At 32.3% G+C, this 19,942-nt stretch overlaps 1 protein-coding gene across 3 annotated transcripts in view; it reads left to right on the top strand.

Annotated features, from left to right (window-relative positions):
• The window catches only part of PLOD2 (procollagen-lysine,2-oxoglutarate 5-dioxygenase 2), a 110,495-nt gene extending 91,563 nt beyond the window's left edge, over nucleotides 1–18,932 (top strand). For 2 of the 3 annotated variants that reach the window (XM_021069586.1, XM_021069588.1), the window contains 11 exons: nucleotides 237–358; nucleotides 3,391–3,495; nucleotides 6,150–6,275; nucleotides 9,157–9,298; nucleotides 10,387–10,449; nucleotides 11,469–11,582; nucleotides 14,608–14,673; nucleotides 15,752–15,856; nucleotides 16,954–17,100; nucleotides 17,209–17,334; nucleotides 17,502–18,932. In XM_021069586.1, coding sequence (XP_020925245.1) covers nucleotides 237–358; nucleotides 3,391–3,495; nucleotides 6,150–6,275; nucleotides 9,157–9,298; nucleotides 10,387–10,449; nucleotides 11,469–11,582; nucleotides 14,608–14,673; nucleotides 15,752–15,856; nucleotides 16,954–17,100; nucleotides 17,209–17,334; nucleotides 17,502–17,657 — 1,272 coding nt within the window. In that variant the 3' untranslated portion in view covers nucleotides 17,658–18,932. The remainder of the gene's footprint in view (nucleotides 1–236; nucleotides 359–3,390; nucleotides 3,496–6,149; nucleotides 6,276–9,156; nucleotides 9,299–10,386; nucleotides 10,450–11,468; nucleotides 11,583–14,607; nucleotides 14,674–15,751; nucleotides 15,857–16,953; nucleotides 17,101–17,208; nucleotides 17,335–17,501) is intronic. The other variant, XM_021069587.1, reaches the window with a different exon arrangement.

Raw genomic sequence — 19,942 nt, 5'->3', positions numbered from 1 at the left:
AATAATTTTTTTTTAAAGTTTATAGGTATCTTATTTCTTCATATGATATTTAGATAACATTTAAATATAATAAGCTTAATATGTTTAGCGTTTTGTCTGTAACTGAGTGAATATGTGAATTGTGGAATTTACAATTTTGAATGTAAAGCCATCCCTACATATGAATATTTATGGTCTTTTTTCTCACTACTTTTTGTTTTTTTTAACTAATTTTCAAATTTTTAAATATGTTACAGGAAGTTTATCATGAAAAGAACATCAAAGTATTTTTTGATAAAGCTAAACATGAAATTACTACTATAAAAATAGTAGGACCAGAAGAAAACCTAAGTCAAGCTGAAGCCAGAAACATGGGAATGTATGTTTCAATAAATTTAAATTCAACAGTATTTCCTAAAGAAACTTTAAAAAGAAAATTAACTTTTCTTCAAAGTTAATATCCTAAACTTGGATGTCTCAGCTGTGTGTGTGCATTTGTATGTGCATGCTTATGTTTTTGCCCACATGTGAACATGCCTCTGCTGTTAGACTGTGTGTTTGTATATATTTATGTATAAATGTCCATAAAATTATTTCTGTTTTTATTTTAATGGCAAAGAGTCAATCTATGCAATCAGACTATTAATTGAACTTCAGATTAAGAGTTTAAAAATCCTCAAATGAATAACGTGACTGATATGGTAGTGATTTCAGTGTACATTATTGGAAGGTTGTATGTAGCAAAAATGTGTTTCAGACATTCTAGTTGCCTGCTGATCTAAATAGTACTATAATCCTCAGAAGAAATATTTTAGGTCCTTTTTTAGCCCCTTTAATACTTCAGGCAGATTGCTAATAAGATTTTGGTAATAGTAAAGTCAATCATCTATTCAGTCAATGTTAATGGGTTTTGCCAATCTGTGGGTTAGGAGCTGTGATAAAAAGATGACTAAGACATGGTGACTTCTCAGTAGGAGTTGTTCTTGTCTTGTGGTATAGAAGCTCTGGGCCCAAAGTGATGGATAGTGCCTTTGTGGGGGTAAACGAGCCTTGGAAAACCCAAACAGATGTTATTTCTAATGGTTCTATAACTTAATCATCAAAGTACCTCAGGTCCACATTTAGAATTTATTTTCTATATTTTAAAAAATTTTGTATGTGCTCTGTTGTGTATGACTTTGCCTCAACAGTGTTTTTCTTATTCACTCATGTCATTACAATTATCAGCATTTCATTCCTTTTCATTTCTGACTAGGATTTTATTACATGAATATACTACAGTGGTTTATACACTCTCTTATTGATAGACATTGGGTTATGTCCAGTTTGGGGCCATGATGAAGAACACTGCTAATGAAGATTCTTTATTAGAAGTATGAATATGTGTGTGGTGTGTGTGTGTACATATGCTTTCTATATTTGGAGAAAATACCAAGAAGTGGACTAAGTAGGGCATAGGGTTAGGGTAGATGTATGTTTAACTTTATAAGAAACTGATAAATAATCCAAAATAGTCTCATCATTTTACACTTGTAACAGCAAGGTAACAGAGCTCCAGTTGCCCCACATGCTTGCCAATACTTGATATTTTCGATCTTTTTAATTTTAGCCATCCTATTGGGTAAGAAAAGGTATCTTAGAGTGATAGTAATTTCATTCCCTAATGACTGATTCCATATTCTTGTATTAGTTGGCCATTTATATATCTTCAGTATCCAGATCTTTTGTGCATTTTTATTTACATTGGGTTGTCTTTCTATTTATATATTTATAGAAGTTCTTTATTCTGTATATAAAATCTGTCTACCTGTCTAAATCTATAATTATATCTATATCTGTAATGTTTTAGGAATATTTTTTCTATTCTGTAGCTTTCTTTTTTGCTTTTAAAATATTATCTATTAAGATCTTAATAGATAATACTAATAGATATTAAAATACCTAAAATAACATAATATTAATAGATATTAAAAAGAGGAGAAATTTTAACTTTAATAAAATTTTACTTTTTTTTCTTTATACTCCATGCTTTGGGGTTTATTTTTATTTAAGAAATCTTTCTTATTCTGATGTCATGAAGACATTCTTTGGAATTTTTCTTTTATGAGCTTTATTGTTCTAGCATTTATGTTTAAGATGCTTCAATCTACAATTCATCTTGAATACATTTTTGGAGGATGTCAGGGTCAAATTTTATTCTTTGCAATTGAAATTCCAGTTGTTTCAACACTCCTTTTTAATTTAAGGCTTTTCTTTCCCTCCTTAATTGACTTGGCCTTGATCAGAAATTAGCTGGCTTAGTATTTATGCGTGATTGTGAACTCTTTATTCTGTTTTGTTGCTCTAAGATCAGTGCCACACTTAATTACTAGACATTTATCTTAATCTTGAAATCATGTGGTATAAATTCTTTAATTTTTTCCAAGGTAATTTTGGCTAATTTTTAAAAATTTTATTTATTATTTTTATTGAGGTATAATTAACATTAAATATTATATCAGTTTCAGATATACAACATAATGATTCAATACTTGTATACATTGTGAAATAATCACAATAATTGTAGTTACCATCTGTCACCCTTCATAGTTAGAGAATTAAAGATTTTTTTTTGCACAAGTTTAACAAGCTTTCCTATCTGGTGTCCTGTTTGACAATTGTTTAGAAACAAATGTGTTACGGAGACAAACACTGACACTAGCAGAGAATGATGACTAGGATCAGCAGTGAGAGGGGAAATCAGAAAGAAAGAATCCCAAATGCAGAAACCATAATATTTGGAAGTTTGTCATGTGTTATGAGAGGTTTGTTCCTTTATGTTCCTGAAATAATGCTGCACTTTCTACCAAAAAAAAACCTATATCATAATCAGTGCCCCCTAATAAGAAGTGGGGAAGTAACTTAATCTTAGAAAGAACTCCATGCAAATTAACTGTAAAAAGCATTAATACCTAAAGAGGTAGACACTTGTACCTCCAGGATTGACTTAAAACTGAATTATTGAATATGTAGAATTTTGCACTGCGAGTGTGTGTTTGTGTGTGTGTGCAATAAACATTTTGTTTTGTTAAAAAAGTTGTTGATAAATACATTAGAATAAATTATGCATCCCTTTCAGAGAGAATTAAATGGCGAACTATTAATTGCCTTTCTGACCAGATGTTTTATGCTTGAAAGTATTCAGTGACTTGAGAATATATTTCACTTGCCCTAGAATTCTTAGTGTTGATCTACTCATGAACATCTGTTTTGATAAATTGACCATTTTGAAAGTTATTTATTTTTCCTTTTGGATATTGTCTTAAAATTTTATTAGAAAAGTATGTTAAAGAAACTTTGCATGTGAGTTTTATGTTAATATTTTTAACCAGCAAATATTTATTTTAATTCTTATTTCTTTTTCTATGTTAGGGATTTTTGCCGTCAAGATGAAAACTGTAATTATTACTTTAGTGTGGATGCAGATGTTGTTTTGACAAATCCAAGGACTTTAAAAATTTTGATTGAACAAAACAGGTACTCTTTGTGATTCAGTGTCAATTTAATTTTGAAATAATAATAGTTATTTTCTGTTTTTACATGGACATACTATTATAATTGCTTACCTGTGTTCAGCAAATTAAGGGAACACGTGTAAGGTTATTTTCCACACCTTATAAACTTTCAATTCTAAGTAATTAGTTTTCTTTTAAGGATACAAGATAGAAAACAACCTGCTGAAATTACAAGTATTTAATATTAGTTACTATTATAAATGTGATGTTTATCAATTATATCTAGCCTATTTTCTATTTAAAGCTAGATGAAGTTGTGATACATCTATAAAATTTGGAATTGGTTGATTTTCTACAGATAATTTTTTTTTATTTGTCATTTTTCTATTTCTTGGGCTGCTCCTGCAGCCTATGGAGGTTCCCAGGCTAGGGGTCGAATCAGAGCTGTAGCCCCTGGCCTACGCCAGAGCCACAGCAACGCAGGATCCGAGCCGCGTCTGCAACCTACACCACAGCTCAGGACAACGCCGGATCCTTAACCCACTGAGCAAGGCCAGGGACCGAATCCACAACCTCATGGTTCCTAGTTGGATTCATTAACCACTGAGCCACAAATGGAACTCCGTCTACAGATTATTTTGAAAGTAGAATTTCATGAAACTTCTGACCCCAAAAGTTATTACAGAGTTGCAGTTTCTTAGAATTTGAAATAATTTTCTGGCTATTTTATTCCATAGTCAGATCTGTTATTTTATTTAGAAAAGAATTAATTATCACTGGGCAGTCCCAGTTTTCATTTAAAGGAATTGAAATTCAGAAAAGGACCATCTGTATCAGCTTATAATAATATTAATTTTCATTTATTAATACTCCTACTGCTAAAGGTACTTTTAATACTCCCACTGATAGCTCATCTTTAATGAGTGCTTATTAAATGTCAAGTATTGTTTTATGTATGTTCATGTATGTTAACACAGGTATTTCTCTTAACAGATAGAATGGTTATCAATGACATGTTAGAATTAGTTTTTACTTTGCCGAGTAAAATATGTAAGAAGTCTATTGTGGTCTGCTAAACTATCCTTCATATACTTTGTTAACTTAAGAATTCAATTATTACTCCAAAATCTAAGACCTCCCAATCTTAATCTTATAATTCCATGCTCAAAAATTTTAAGGCACACAATAGATGGAGTTTGATTTTCAATGTTTCTTTGCCTAAATGTTTTTGTCAGGCAGCTAGGATTATAAACTACAGATTACAAGATTTTTTTCTATTAAATATTTGATCTTGTTCGTTACTGACATTGAATTATCATTCATTAAGTTAACATAATGTGCAGATTCTAATTATGTTTTTATTTCCAATATTGTAGGTTTTCTAAACCAAACAAAATATAAATGTATGTGGTTAATATCTTATTTCAATAGAAACTAGAAAAAATAAACTATAATCATTATTTTGCATGAAGTGTATTTACAGACTATTTGACACTTTTCCATAGGTAAGAGAAAGGGCATACCTGGTCTTCACAAGATTGGAGTGTTGTGAAATAGGGATGTTCCCAGGCCAGGGATCAAACCAGAGCTATAGCAGTGACAGCACCAATTCCTTAATCAGGAGGCCACCAGGGAACTCCCAAAAACAGGTTTTTTTTCTGTGTGTGAAAAATAGTTGATACATAAACTTCTTCTTGGAGAAGTTGTGTGAGCTTTTCTTAAAAATTGCGTGACACCACCACAATTTACTTCATTTAAAAATAATTCTAGTGGAACTTGAGATCTTGTTACCTCATTTGGAAAATGTTGACATATTATAAATTAGATTTTCTTGAGAAGAAAGCCAGCAAGTTCTGAATATATAACATGTGCTGGTCTCAAAGTGGCTGCTTCCCTGGTAGCTAGTGAGACATTACGCTATGACAGTTACTTTCTATTTTGTTTTCTAAAATAGTCAAAAGACCAGAAAAATGTTTAGTATTGCCAGGGATAGCCCAGCCCATTTTAAACGTTAAAAAAAAACAAAAAACAAAAAAAAAAAACATACTTTAAAGTAATTCAGAACTTAAAGGAAAACTGGCCTCTTTACAAATATATCAGTCCATTTTCATACATTTTTTTTATTCAGCAGGTATTTATTGGATACCTTAATGCACCAGGGACTGTTAACATCTGCCTAACAATGAAAATATTTGATTTCATTTGGTATAATTTTTGAAATACTAAAATAATTAAGCAATTAATGTTGTTCCACTTTTTTTGGATATAAGTATGATACTTTCACAAGTTTTTATACTCATTTGCATTATCAATTAGTTTTTATTTTTCATTAGTCTTTTTAACAAACATCTTTGAAAATCAGCAGTGTGCTTATTTAAGAAAAAGTGTTAGGGGGTTCCCTCATGGCTCAGTGGGCTAAGGATCCAGCATGGTCACTGCTATGGCTTGGGTCACTGCTATGGTGCTGGTTGGCCTGGGAACTTACATATGCCACAGGTGTGGCCAAAAAAAAAAAAAAGAATTAAGTGTGGGGAAGAAATTCTTCTATTTGACTTTTAGTTTTTTGCATGTGTGTTAAATTAACTATTTCGTTTTCTGTCATATTAAGCCCCAAACACATAATTCTGTGGCAATTAAAAAATAATTATGTTGATTTGTTTTTCTCTCTCTCTTTAGAAAGATCATTGCTCCTCTTGTAACTCGTCATGGAAAGTTGTGGTCCAACTTCTGGGGGGCATTGAGTCCTGATGGATATTATGCTCGATCTGAAGATTATGTAGATATTGTTCAAGGGAACAGAGTGTAAGTTATTTGATTTGATCTTTTAATGTAAAATGCCTTTATCTAAAGATATGACCTTGTTTATAATATTATATTGACTTTTCAAAAATTATTCATCTCTTTTTTATGTTAAATAGAAATTTGAAGACTGAGACCACTTGCAATCCTGCAATACTAATGTAAAACTGATATTTAAAAAATGGTTCTTAAAGTTCTAAATTGTCAAAGGCAAAAATTCACAATAGTATGAATACTAAGAGATGATATGTGATTACCGTGGGGAGTCATCTTATGGTTGTTAGAAGAGGAATATTCTTTAAACTTTGGAAAGGGAATTTAGTTTAGCTAATTTACTTAGTGACCAGGGTAAGGTTGTTCCATAGCTTATAAAATTTACAAATGAACAAATAAAGGCACCAACAACCAAACCTTCCAACATTTCCTAATGGAAGAGTTTTCTTTGTGAAATAGTTAATATTATGCTCTAAAGAGAAATTTCTTAAACAGTATGATTTCTAATTCTAGAGTTTGAAAAGAATATGCTTGCTACAAAGTATGTGCATGATCGATATTTACTTCAATTTACTTCAGAGTTGACTCTATCCATCTATCTTTCTTTCATCTATGTATGTCTCTATCTATGTATCTATGTATCTGTCTATGTATCTATGTATCTATCTATCTTTTTAGGGCCATACCTGTGGCACATGAAAGTTCCCAGGCTAGGGGTCGAATAGGAGCTGTAACTGCCAACCTATGCCACAGCCACAGCAACGCCAGATTCGAGTCTCATCTGTGACATGCCACAGCTTGCAGCAATGTTGGATCCTTAACCAATTGATCAAGGCCAGAGATTGAACCTGCATCCTCATGGATACTAGTCAGTTTCTTAACCTGCTGAGCCACAATGGGAACTCTCAGCAGTTGATTTTTTTTTTTTTTTTTTTTTTTGTCTTTTTGCCTTTTCTAGGGCCACTCCTGTGGCATATGGAGGTTCCCAGGCTAGGGGTCGAATTGGAGCTGTAGCTGCCAGCCTACGCCACAACCACAGCAACACAGGATCCAAGCCCACGTCTGTGACCTACACCACAGCTCACGGAGGCCTCGCCGGATGCTTAACCCACTGAGCAAGGCCCAGGGATCAAACCCACAACCTCATGGTTCCTAGTCGGATTCGTTAAGAACTGAGCCACAAAGGGATCTCCAGCAGTTGATATTTTTAAACTAAAAAGTAGTAGTTTTTTTTTTTTCCCCCCAAGGTAATGTTAGGGAAAAATGTCATTCTTTTTTTCATGCAGATGATGGACCAGAGGGACTGAGACATGAAATGTTTTTCCTAATTTCTCAGATATACCAGCTCTATTAAAAAGGAAAAGCATTCTTTCAAGACTAAAGATACGTGTCCTTAAATTTAGATTTAAAAAAAATCACACACTTCTTATTGAATAGTTGAATAGTAAAGAAATGTTTTGCTTGTGAAAATTATAATAGGTGTGAAAACAGTAGTAAATATGAATGATGTAAACATGATAAATGCTTTTTTAGGCGCAGTTAAGAAACACGATAGCTGAGAAAACACTATTAGGATATTCTGTTTTTTCAAAGCACTTTAACTGTTTTTGGGATGATTCGTATAGACCATATGCCTGATACTGTCTGTGGCTATAGCAGAAATAGGCTTCACAGAAGTAGAAATAGAGAACTCATACTCATTTCAGTTGCTTTAGGCGTGGGTGCTTTTCTGTCCACATGTCTGTCATTGTTGGTCTAAAATGTAAGCAAAGTAATGAAGTTGAAGTTTTTGATTTAGTTAGTAGAAGAATACACGTTGTGAACAAAGGCTATATGAAGGAATGACATCCTATGACGTGTATGTGATTTCCTTCAAAACTAAAACACTTTACACTCGACCAGTGATTAATTTCTGAATTTTGCTGACACATTATATATATTTTAATGCTATTTCCTTTGAGGCTCATCTAGTAAAACAAAATGATGTTACACATATTGCTTTTAATATCTAACTACATTTCCTTGATCAAGATCTTTCCTTTCTGTGATATAGAGTCAATGGGCATATTCCTTCAGGTGAAATCTCTGTTACACTGTTTTTAGGAAATGAGTCCTTTTCAGAGTAAAGAGGCAAGTGTAGGAAAGAATGAAAGACAAAATAAAAATGTCTCCCAACACTATGCACTTCTAGCTATCTCTTTATGTCTTTCTTTTTCTACAATTGAGACAGATTAATGAATTTCAAAAGATTATATTTTACGAGAATTTTAGGCAGCTTTCAAAGGTGTGATAGTAAATGTCTAACTGGTTCTCAGGCTTTGAGGATGTCCTGATTTGTAGCATTTGCCCATTTCTGTGGTCTGAATACTTAACACCATGATTGATTTCAAGCTTCTAATGTGAAATCACTAAGTACAAACTTGGAAAGGGATGCTAAATTCTCTAGGGAGCCATTGTGAGCAGGCTGTAATACAGCATGGGCTACATGTGATATTTTTCTATTGAATTGCTTTATCTTCAACGTACAGCACGATACTATACTCCAGCTGTGTCAACAAACTGTCATTTTGGATGACAGCCAAAATGTGAAACATATCAACCTTAAAATGAAGTTTATATAGGGAGATAGTGATTATCCCATGATAATGTAGTGTTTAGCAAGTAATCTCATATATATATATGTATATAAATAACAGTATATTCATATATATCTATCACATATGTATATATATGTAAGATATCATTAAATATGTTTGTATTTGTGTGTAACTTGACTCAGAAATTTAGTATATACAAAATTTAAAAACATACAGTGCATTTATTTTAAAAACTTAAAAATATAAATATTTTATATTTGTGGTATTTTGGAATGTCTTATCTTTACTTTCAGAGGGATATGGAATGTCCCATACATGGCTAATGTATACTTAATTAAAGGAAAGACACTCCGGTCAGAGATGAATGAAAGGAACTATTTTGTTCGTGATAAATTGGATCCTGATATGGCACTTTGCCGAAATGCTAGAGAAATGGTAGGGTATACAGTGATGGCTTGCTTCAGTGTCTCTATAAGATGGCTTGCTTTACCAGTTGTGTCATGTGTTTTGGTGCCCTTTTTTCTTTCTAATTTGTTAAGTACTAGCCAATTCTTTTGGTTCTGTTTTTAAAAATCGGGAGCAATTTTGGAGATTAAGTTACCTGTAGAAACGACTTGAAAAAAATTAGATTCAGTGCTTAGGCTAATTCACAAGCAATAATAAACATGGATTTGTTACAAATCAGGTTTGCAGTAGTGAAAACCTGACTTAATTAAACTTAACTAGATAAAACCCAGGTAAAATCATATACATATTAAAAAAAAGAAAAATACTTTTGTTCTGAAATCAGTATCCATATTTTCTCTATTGTTATTAACTCCATACTCTCAAAAAGAAGATTCTTTAACACTAAACTGAGGATTGAAATACAGTCTATTTAATCTATGTGAAAAAAATTAATGATACTTTGCTGTTCTACAAATATACTTTTATTACAAAACTTAAATGATTATAGAAAATAGTTTGTTTTTCCAAGTGTGTAAATATACCTTAAAGTGTTTTATGTGGTTTTCTGTTTTACACGTAATTGGATTATTCAAATTTATATAAGCAAATGTGATATGAGGAAAAATCAGAAAAGTTGGCAAGTACTTTTTTTCTAGTTTATTTTGGCATGGATTGTTTGAATATATTTGTTTTTCCTATAAACCTTTGTCCATTGTTATATTGAATGTACTTAGTATCTGTGATTGTAATTTGTGCTCTTGTTTGGCTAATTTGACTCAACAGCGCATCCTGGAATGGCCTCTCTTACACATTTTTTCCTATGTCTTCATTTTGTATCTAATGAAAATTCTACTAAGGAATGAGCTTGGATTTATGTTTGACCAAAAGGAAAAAAAAAAAAAAAGCTGAAGTTGTTTCTTTGTGTGCGCTATAAGCTTTGCTTGTTCTGCATGTTGTCTGTGAAGGACATTTCAGACTGTCAGCTTTTGATCAAGGGCTGCTATTTTTATTTACCTAAGAATACCTGAGAGAGTGGGTGTGCAGGTCAACTTACCCAATCCTTCTCTTCATTTTAGACTTTACAAAGGGAAAAAGACTCCCCTACTCCGGAAACATTCCAAATGCTCAGCCCCCCAAAGGTGTTATTTTTATTTATTTTTATTTATTTTTGTTTGATTAATTTTGTTTGTTTAATTAAAATACTAGATACGGTACATTGCCTACAAGTAAAATTTCGTTAAGAGTCTTCTTTCCATTCAGCTTGGTGTAAAAATGTTGATATTCATTGGTTTTGAATCTATGTGCGTGTGTTTTGCGTGTTGAGAGCAGGCATTGTGTGATGTTCACCTCTGAGTTCTTTGGGCTGATTTATATTTTGTGGTTGACAGATGAGAAAATTAAATCCCAATCACTTTCAGTAGTTTTTCTAATTTTTTTTCTGTTAAGGGAGAGAAGCGGGAGGAGTAAGTATAAAGTACATCCTGATTAAAATGAGATTTGGGTACTATTCACTAATTTTTTTTTTTTAATGAAAAACTAACCCTTTTACCATTAAAACAGGTGCAAAAAGAAACAACCTTACCTTAATGGTGTTTGCCACACTTATTTGGTTTGGGGCAAGGACAGGAGACTGATTTTCTGTAGGTGCCTCATTATACAGGAGTGATTTCTATGTTCAGTCTTTAAATATCAGGACAGTAAAAGTATGAAATAGACTGACAAAATAAAACTGACATTTGAATTCTTGTCTTAAAATGTGGTATCTTCTTTGAAAGGGAAAGAAGCCAAAAGAGGTATAATTAATTGCACTTTGGTGTCTCAAAAATATTTCTTCTTTCAAACAGGAATTTTTTTTCCCCGATGTCTACATCTAGAACCAATGAGAAAGGGACAAAAACAGTCATTCTTCTTCTTTTTTTTCAGTTGAGTTTCAGTGCTGTCAGTAGTTTTGTATGGCATTTGAATTCATAATTAATCAATTTTTTATTTCTGTAATGTTAAATAATGCATGTTTTGTATGAAAAATAAAAATGCATGTTCCCGAATGAAATACAAAAGTTGAAATTAATATCGCCAGTATATTTTTCCCTTGTTTAGACGTATTTTCTTGTACTTTGCTCCTCCAAGATTATTAATACTGTTATTTTTTGGCACATAGGGTGTGTTTATGTACGTTTCTAATAGACATGAATTTGGAAGACTGTTATCAACTGCTAATTATAATATCTCCCATTATCACAATGACCTCTGGCAGATATTTGAAAATCCTGTGGTATGTATTTCATGCTTAGCTTTCATTTATTACTTATTTTCATATAAATTTAAAAGGATATAAATAAATTGGGTTAATATGAAAATGTGGTAAGAAGCTTTAAAATTATTTTAAATTATATTTTAAAAATATATTATTAATTACATTTCTTGACCAAGAACTTTCTTTTTAAAGACAGGTTTGAGCAAGGGAATTATCAGTTTCTTTAATTCTCCTGATACTTCTGTTTCAGATATTCAGAAGCAACAAATTTTTAATCACAGTTTCAGAAAAAAAAATTTCACATGTAGCTCACATGTGACATTACATTTTGACTTTCAGGAAGAAAATTCAAGAAGTTAGTTTGGAAAGTACATTTTATTTTATCATTTGGTTTATTTTTTATAACAATTTTGTGAATGTACACCAAAGATAGCCAGAGAAAATTGCAGAATAAGTGGATTCGGCATATGTAGAAATTCTTAAGTTGAGGAAACAATTTTCTTTTCAAGCCCAAATTATTTTTCTTAAAGATTTAAATCATGCAGGAATTGAATCATCTTTTTTTGTCTTAATGGGCTGGTTTTCTTTAGTCAACTGGCACATTTATTCAAAGGAAAATACTCTCTTGAATCTCTGTAATACTACTATTTATGGTTTTCACTTGCCAATAGTAAAAGTTTTAAGTTACGAAGACTCAATCCACCTGATCAAAATTGCCTTTTGTAGGAGTAGTTGACATTTGAAAATAGTAAATGTAATGGTCTCTGAAACTCTCTTCAGTGGAAAAAGCATATCCTTTGCCCTTTTTTTTCAATTTTAAAAAGTACTTTTGTTCCATTTTAACTGCCTATCTCCATCTTTCACAGGAATATAACTGGAAAGAGGTTTTTAAACGGTGAGGGTGGAGTTACATATTTTATTTTGGCCCTAAATCTATTGTTATTTTGAGAGATAGAATTATTTGATTTCTTGGGTAATATTAACTTCCTAATTTAGACATTTTGGGAAAAAAAATCTCCCAAATTGTGCCCTGAAATGTAAACATTTGTGTAAGAATTCAATCTTTGAAGCGTGTGCAGTGAAAATATCAGAAAAAAATAGGATCTGCTTTTCTTCCTATGGCTTCATTTTGTTTTTGCCTGATGGATATGCATCATGAGGATTTCCCATAACTAAATATTTAGTGATTGTCCCATTATCAGAACTTCTAAGAAATTAATGAAGTCACAGTTTGTTCAATGATATTTGAAAGACAAATATGAAAAGTTAATATCTTAATATAAAATCTTAGAGAATTTTTTCTTTAGCTTCAAAAATATCTATAATGATGCCAGAAAAAAATAGACTCTGAAATGTTACCTATGATTATTTACTTTTAATTTCCCCTCATATTTTCAAATCAGAGAACCAACCAATCAATATTAAAGGGGATAATGAGATAATATAGTAATTTCATCCTTATATTGATATACTATGATAAATGATTTTTATTGAAGAATTTGGTGATAATTTTCTTCCATATCAAAAATATCTAAGCTACATGTAAGCAGACATATGCAAAACTATTGAATGGTATATAAATTAGCAGAGCTCTTCTGAAATCTGGCCTCAAAAGATACATTTCAAGTAGATATTTTTTAAAACATACTTTGATCGGAATTATTTTGAATTCATACTGAAGTTCTTCCCTGCTGGCTCCCTATATTTTTACTTTGCAAAGAGAAAATTAGGAATTTTGTTAAACAGCTTAAGTACATTTAAGAAGAGACCATTTTGGATACTGAATCGTATTTTAATATATACCCTTTAACGATTGGATTTTTTAAATAAAACACTGAACCCAGGAAAAGGATTCCTTAGCTGATATTGACAAAAATTTATATATCTTAGTGTGTCGTTTCTGTGTCAGAGATTGGGTTAAAAGAAGAAATCAGGTTCATGGGGTAGTATGAAGAGGAGCTGTTTTTCAGTATATGGTCTTATACCTTAATTTCAGTAACTCAAAGATATGAAGATGTTGATAACCCCGTGAGCATTCTTTGATATAAATCTAAAACCGAAGTGAAGGTAGAAATTTTTTTTTTTTGTCTTTTTGCCTTTTTTAGGGCCGCTCCCGTGGCATATGGAGGTTCCCAGGCTAGGGGTATAATCGGAGCTGTTGCTGAGCCACAGCAACGCGGGAACTGAGCCATGTCTATGACCTACACCGCAGCTCACAGCAACACCGAATCCTTAACCCACTGAGCAAGGCCAGGGATCGAACCCACAACCCCATAGTTCCTAGTTGGATTCGTTAACTACTGTGCCACAACGGGAACTCCAGAGGCAGAATTTTTTTTTTGCTTTTTAGGGCTGCACTTTTGCAGCATATGGAAGTTCACAGGCTAGGGTCGAATCAGAGCTACAGCTGCTGCCCTATGCCACAGCCATAGCAATGAGGAATCCAAGCTTCGTCTGCAACATACACCACAGCTCACGGCAACACTGGATCCCTAACCCATTGAGCAAGGCCAGGAATTGAATTCACATCCTCAGGGATACTAGCTGGGTTCATAACCCACTAAGCCAAAACAGGAACTCCCTGAAGGCAGAAATTTTAAAGACATTTTAAAAATGAATAATTCACTACAAAAGTGTAAGATCATAGTTGATTAATTTGCTGCTTTTTACTAATATTTGTTGGTAGGATTATATTCCTTATCTTTTACTTTTAAACACATACATATTTACCTACACTTGTGTAAATGTGTAGAATATAGCGTACAAATTATAATGACTATAAGATTACTCAAATTTTAAAATCCTATTTTTAAACTTTGTAAATAAAAATTTTGTATTTCATAGAAAGATGTGAACATACACAGGATCAGACAAAGTTTAAAAAACATAAACTCTGGTTTCTGAAAATTCCTATTTCATCTACTGTACATAGTCATAAACTGAGCAATTTCTAAAATGCATATACTTTATATTTTTTATTAAAGTATTTATAAAGAAGATCCTTGCTTTAATCTGTGCAATCGATTTTTTTTTTTTTTGGTAGGACTGGAAGGAAAAATATATAAACCGTGATTATTCAAAGATTTTCACTGAAAATATTGTCGAACAGGTTTGTTTTAATAATCACTATAATGTTCAGAGCACTTTGCTATATTTTCCAACAGGGATTATTAATGTAGTACTGCTTTAGCAGAGAATGTTGTGAAAGTGGAGAAGCTAAAATTTATATGGCTTAATTAACCAGTTTTATTGCTAATGGGCATATAGTTGTAAAAATGTAGAAAAATGGAGATTAACAGTAACTTTAAGGTCATGTCTTTTTTTACTCCCAAATGACATAACTATCTCAGAAATAAGCATTTTTTGGCAGATTTCTAGTATAGGGCTCTTTCAGTAAAAGTTTGTCTTTGAAAGATATTGGGCTTCAATCTCTTAGAGAAGTCGTTTAAAAAATGAACTCTATTTTAGATTGGTATTCCAAATTGTTGCTAATACCTTATTTTAGAGAATGTAAAGTATCTTCAATTCCGAGATGCTCTGTTATTTTGTGTACTGTGATAAAGGAAAAACACTCAGCCAATTAAAATATGACACAATATTTTCTAGTCATGTAGAATTTCTTTTCTGCATATTGAAAAATTTCTTGTTTTACACATATTATGCATTTCTGTTTTAAACTTATTAAGGCATAGGTGCTATTTTCATAAGGCACTGTTTACACAATAACTTTCCATTTCAGTGGCAAGTCATAGTATGAATCATTTAAGAGCGAGTCAACTCAACCAGTGCAACACCATCTAAATGTATGTACATGCACACACAGATACTTACACACACAAGGTGAGGACAGAATGAATGTTTGATCAAGTGTACATGCACTGTGCCATTAACAACTACATCACAATGGCTGCCAACTGTGATCCAGAACACGTCTTGATTTCACAGATGTTAAAATAAAAAAAAAAAAGTCTTAGAAATTGTTTTAAAAGAAAAAAAACTAACAAAAAATCAAACTCATATTGTTCGTAATAGTAATGTCAGTCAGTAATGTTGGGCAAACTTTTTAAAAAGACGTCTAAATGGAATAAATATTAACTATTCTGTCTGATTACTTTTGAAATGTTTTTTGTTAGTTAGAAAACACAAACTGTTATTCTCTTAATAGTGATGTCATGTTTTGTATATAGCCCTGTCCAGATGTTTTTTGGTTTCCTATATTTTCTGAAAAAGCCTGTGATGAATTGGTGGAAGAAATGGAGCATTATGGCCAGTGGTCTGGGGGGAAGCATCATGTAAGTTGCCATTTCACACAAAAAACTAAAATGTGTATGTGGGGCAAGGAGGGAGGGAGGGGTAGATATTTCCTAGATCTAAATGAAGAAGCTACCCAAGGCTGTCAAGAGAATTCTGTTTTTAGCCTAATTCTGCCACTAACTGTTTAACATTTAATCTATTTGGGCCTCAGTTAATCCCCAGTTGCACTGGGTGGTTGTTAAGGGTCGGTGTCCTCTGGCTAGGGATCGTAAAGTAATATATGTCTGTTGTGTAATGCTGTTTTACTCCAAGACCACTTTTTATTCTCTACATTTCAGTCGGCCATAGTGAAAGTACCAAGGCAGAGTTTATCTGGTTGGCTGCCAAAGCTATTTTTTCATGTAAACATAGGAAGGAGGAATCTGTATGAAAGTCTTTGGTGTAAGTCAGTTTTGCACTTACATTCAGAGTCAAAGACTTGGCCAGAAATGTCACTGTCAGCGATTCAATGCATTTCTTTTCCTCTGAGAACCTTCATGGTACCAAGGAATTTTAGTGGAATTCTCTGGAATATTCCTGCCTCTGCTCAATTATATACCTCAGCTAGTTAGCTGATCAGGAAGACAGAGGTTCAAAGTATGAGGAAGAACTTGAAGTCAAGATAAGGAAGTAAATGATGAAAAATATCATGGGAGGACTTTAGGTGCCATAAAATAGAAATGAGGAGCTTGGCAGGGAAAGTTTTTTTTCAGTGACAGGTAATCCAAAGGGCAGACAAACATAATCCATGCCCATCAAGAGTTTTTTTTTTTTTTTTTAATTATTTTTTAGGGGATGTGGAAAGGCTTTGGCAATCAGTTGTATTTACTTTCTAATCAGACCTCACATATATCTTAAATATGTAGGGATGGAGTCTACTTACTGTGTAGTACTTTGCTTCATCATTAATGAATTTGCAAAGCCATGTTATCCAAGTTATTTTGATAGTTTTGCCATGAAAGCAGATGGTATACCATAATTGAACTATTATTTTTATTGTCTATTACGATCTTAAGGCTAAAAAAAAATTCCAAAATGGTATAAATGTGAATTGCACATGGACCACACTTTATAATGTCATTAATGCTTTTTCTAGGATAGCCGTATATCTGGTGGTTATGAAAATGTCCCAACTGATGATATCCACATGAAGCAAATTGATCTGGAAAATGTATGGCTTCATTTTATCCGGGAGTTTATTGCACCCGTTACACTGAAGGTCTTCGCAGGCTATTACACGAAGGTAGTTATCCTCCTATTCCTGCTGCCTGCCTCCTACCAGTTTTTATGCAAATGTGCTTTTTCGAGTTTTTATTGATAAGAAAATCCATTGGTTTACCTTGCTTTTTAGGGGTTTGCGTTATTGAATTTTGTAGTAAAATATTCCCCAGAAAGACAGCGCTCTCTTCGCCCTCATCATGACGCTTCTACATTTACCATCAACATTGCACTCAATAATGTGGGAGAAGATTTTCAGGTAATTATGGGTTTTAATTTTTACATTTTTTAAAAAGAAATATGTCATTATGAAGAGGCCTTTGCCTTATTTTTTAGATTCTGCTTAGATAGCATCATTTGAGTTTTATCATTCATTAAAAATTAAACCTAGTATGTTGATACATTTTTTTGTTCTATCTTTTTTAGGGAGGTGGATGCAAATTTCTAAGGTACAATTGCTCTATTGAGTCACCAAGAAAAGGCTGGAGTTTCATGCATCCTGGGAGACTCACACATTTGCATGAAGGACTTCCTGTTAAAAATGGAACGAGATACATCGCTGTGTCCTTTATAGATCCCTAAGTTATTTACTTTGCAGTGAATTGAATTCTCTGGTGGAATGGATGACTGGCATGAATATGTCTTTGAAGTTGTGCTTGAGAAGATAAGCCGAATATTTAAATAACTTTCACAGAACAACTTCACTTTTGGGCCAAACATTTGAAAAACTTTTTATAAAAAATTGTTTGATATTTCTTAGTGTCTGCTCTGAGCCTTAAAACACAGATTGAAGGAGAGTAAGGAAAAAAATGTAAAAGCAAATATTTATTTCTATGCCTTACTGTCTCTGAGAATAATGACAATTTTCTGAATTTGTCTTTCAGTTGATAAAGTATTCAGGTACAGATGTACCCATGACAAATGAGACTAATGATATTTTCTTAAAAGGATGGAAAGAATTTTATTTGTCAATATGTATGGAAAATGGATATAAATGAAAATTTCAAAAATTTCCATTTTTTAAATGCTGAAAAACTGGAGTTATAACTGAATTTATATGCAACTAGTTGTGGGAGGGCTTTTTTGACCACCTAACCTTTTACAGTGGTTACTGAAGGACCAATATGATGCAGTGTTTTTCCTTAAGAAACTCAGTACAAAATTCAACTGAAGCGCATATCCAGTGGAAAACATTTTTGTTTAGATTGTCAGAATTTTTTTTTAACATTTGCATTAGAAATCAAGTCTCATGTTCCTTCAGATGAATTTTTCAAGGTGGATTACATTAAGTAGATGTTAGATTTAGGAAAACTGTCAAGCCTTTCGATTTTGTAAAGTACAGAAAGTATTAACTTAAGATCAGCAAGTGTCCTTAAGTCAATATAGGTATTTTTGAAAATTCTAGAAAATAATAAGGAAAAAGAAAATTTCATTGATATTAGTAGTAACATTTTATGATTAAAAAAAACTCTTTTAAGTACTTGAATATTATATCAGGAAAATAAAGTTGGTGAGCCTTTTCTTCTTCCCTTTTGCCCTTGTCTTCCTCCTTACTCTTTTTTTAGGGAGGGTGATTTACTTTCTTGTCTTCCCAGCATAGTCTCCTTTTTATCCTTCTTACTCTTTTTATTACTTTCCCTTTATCCCACTTTTAAAAAATTCCCCAACACAAAAAAAATTTGTGACTTGATTTTTTTTTTTTACCATTATTCTGAGTGAGGTTTAAATATCCTTATTGTAGCTACTGTTTTTAATTTAAAGGTTAAACTTGAAAAAAATTTTAAGTCATGGTGCCAAATTTCATTTTTCTAACACCATGTGTTAGAAAATTATGAAAAATAAAATAATTTAAAATGAGTTTCTGTTGTTCTCTTTATTATTGGTGATTTTCATTAGAAGAGAATGTATGCTGGGGTAACATGACAGACCATCTGGATATAATAGGGTATGGGTTTTTTTTTTGAATTTTGCTTGGTACATTCACTGATGACATAATTTAATGAGCACTCTATTTATTGAATTCCAAATTGAATTGTAATGTCTTCAATTTCAAACTGACTAGGGATTTGAGCTAACTTATTTTACACGTAATGAAATAGAGACAAAAACATTTATTTGGTATATTCAGTGGTGTTTTTCAAGTCCTTACTGTGGGCCAGGCCCTGGCCCAGGATGCAGTGATGAAATAGATGTTATAATTACTGGGAAATGGATTTAGGAAACTTAGGTTTGACCTCTTTTCTATTCTTTGGTGGCATTTAATCATCAAAGTAAATTTCTACTATCCCTAAGCTTGGTTGAATAGATATTTTAGTGATTATATGTGAATTATTTTACTATAATTCAGGGATTCTATTTGAAATATATACTGGTATGTTATGGATACCAGTCATTCAGAACAGACTCTGGTTATAAAAAAACAGTTCTACCAATGCAAGCCAGCTTAATGTTCCTTGTGACATTTCAGAGGAAAGGCATAACCAGATCCTACTTCTTTACAGTTGTAGTATACATGGGTGGTGACTTAATAGTAACTATTTTAATCTCATGCTGTTCCCAGAGATTAGATCAGGGCAATCAGATTTCATGAAATGATATGAAACGTATTTTTTAGAAGAACACTTTATAATTGGTGAGTCAAAGTGTGGCAAATGCCCATAACTAGATCAAAAATTCGAAAGATGGAAACCGGGCAGAATTAGATGGATAGAGAAAGCTGTACCTTGAAACGTGTTCAGCCCTGGCAACCAGCAATCTCTTTTGTTGCTGTGAGTACAAGGTTTTTTTTAATTCCACATATAAGTGAGAACATACAGTGTTTGTCTTTTTCTGTCTGACTTACTTCACTAAGCACAGTGCCTTTAAGC

The sequence above is a fragment of the Sus scrofa genome, chromosome 13 (genome assembly GCF_000003025.6).
Source record: "Sus scrofa isolate TJ Tabasco breed Duroc chromosome 13, Sscrofa11.1, whole genome shotgun sequence".
Classification (NCBI taxonomy): domain Eukaryota; kingdom Metazoa; phylum Chordata; class Mammalia; order Artiodactyla; family Suidae; genus Sus; species Sus scrofa.
This window is presented reverse-complemented; position numbering and strand designations above follow the sequence as displayed.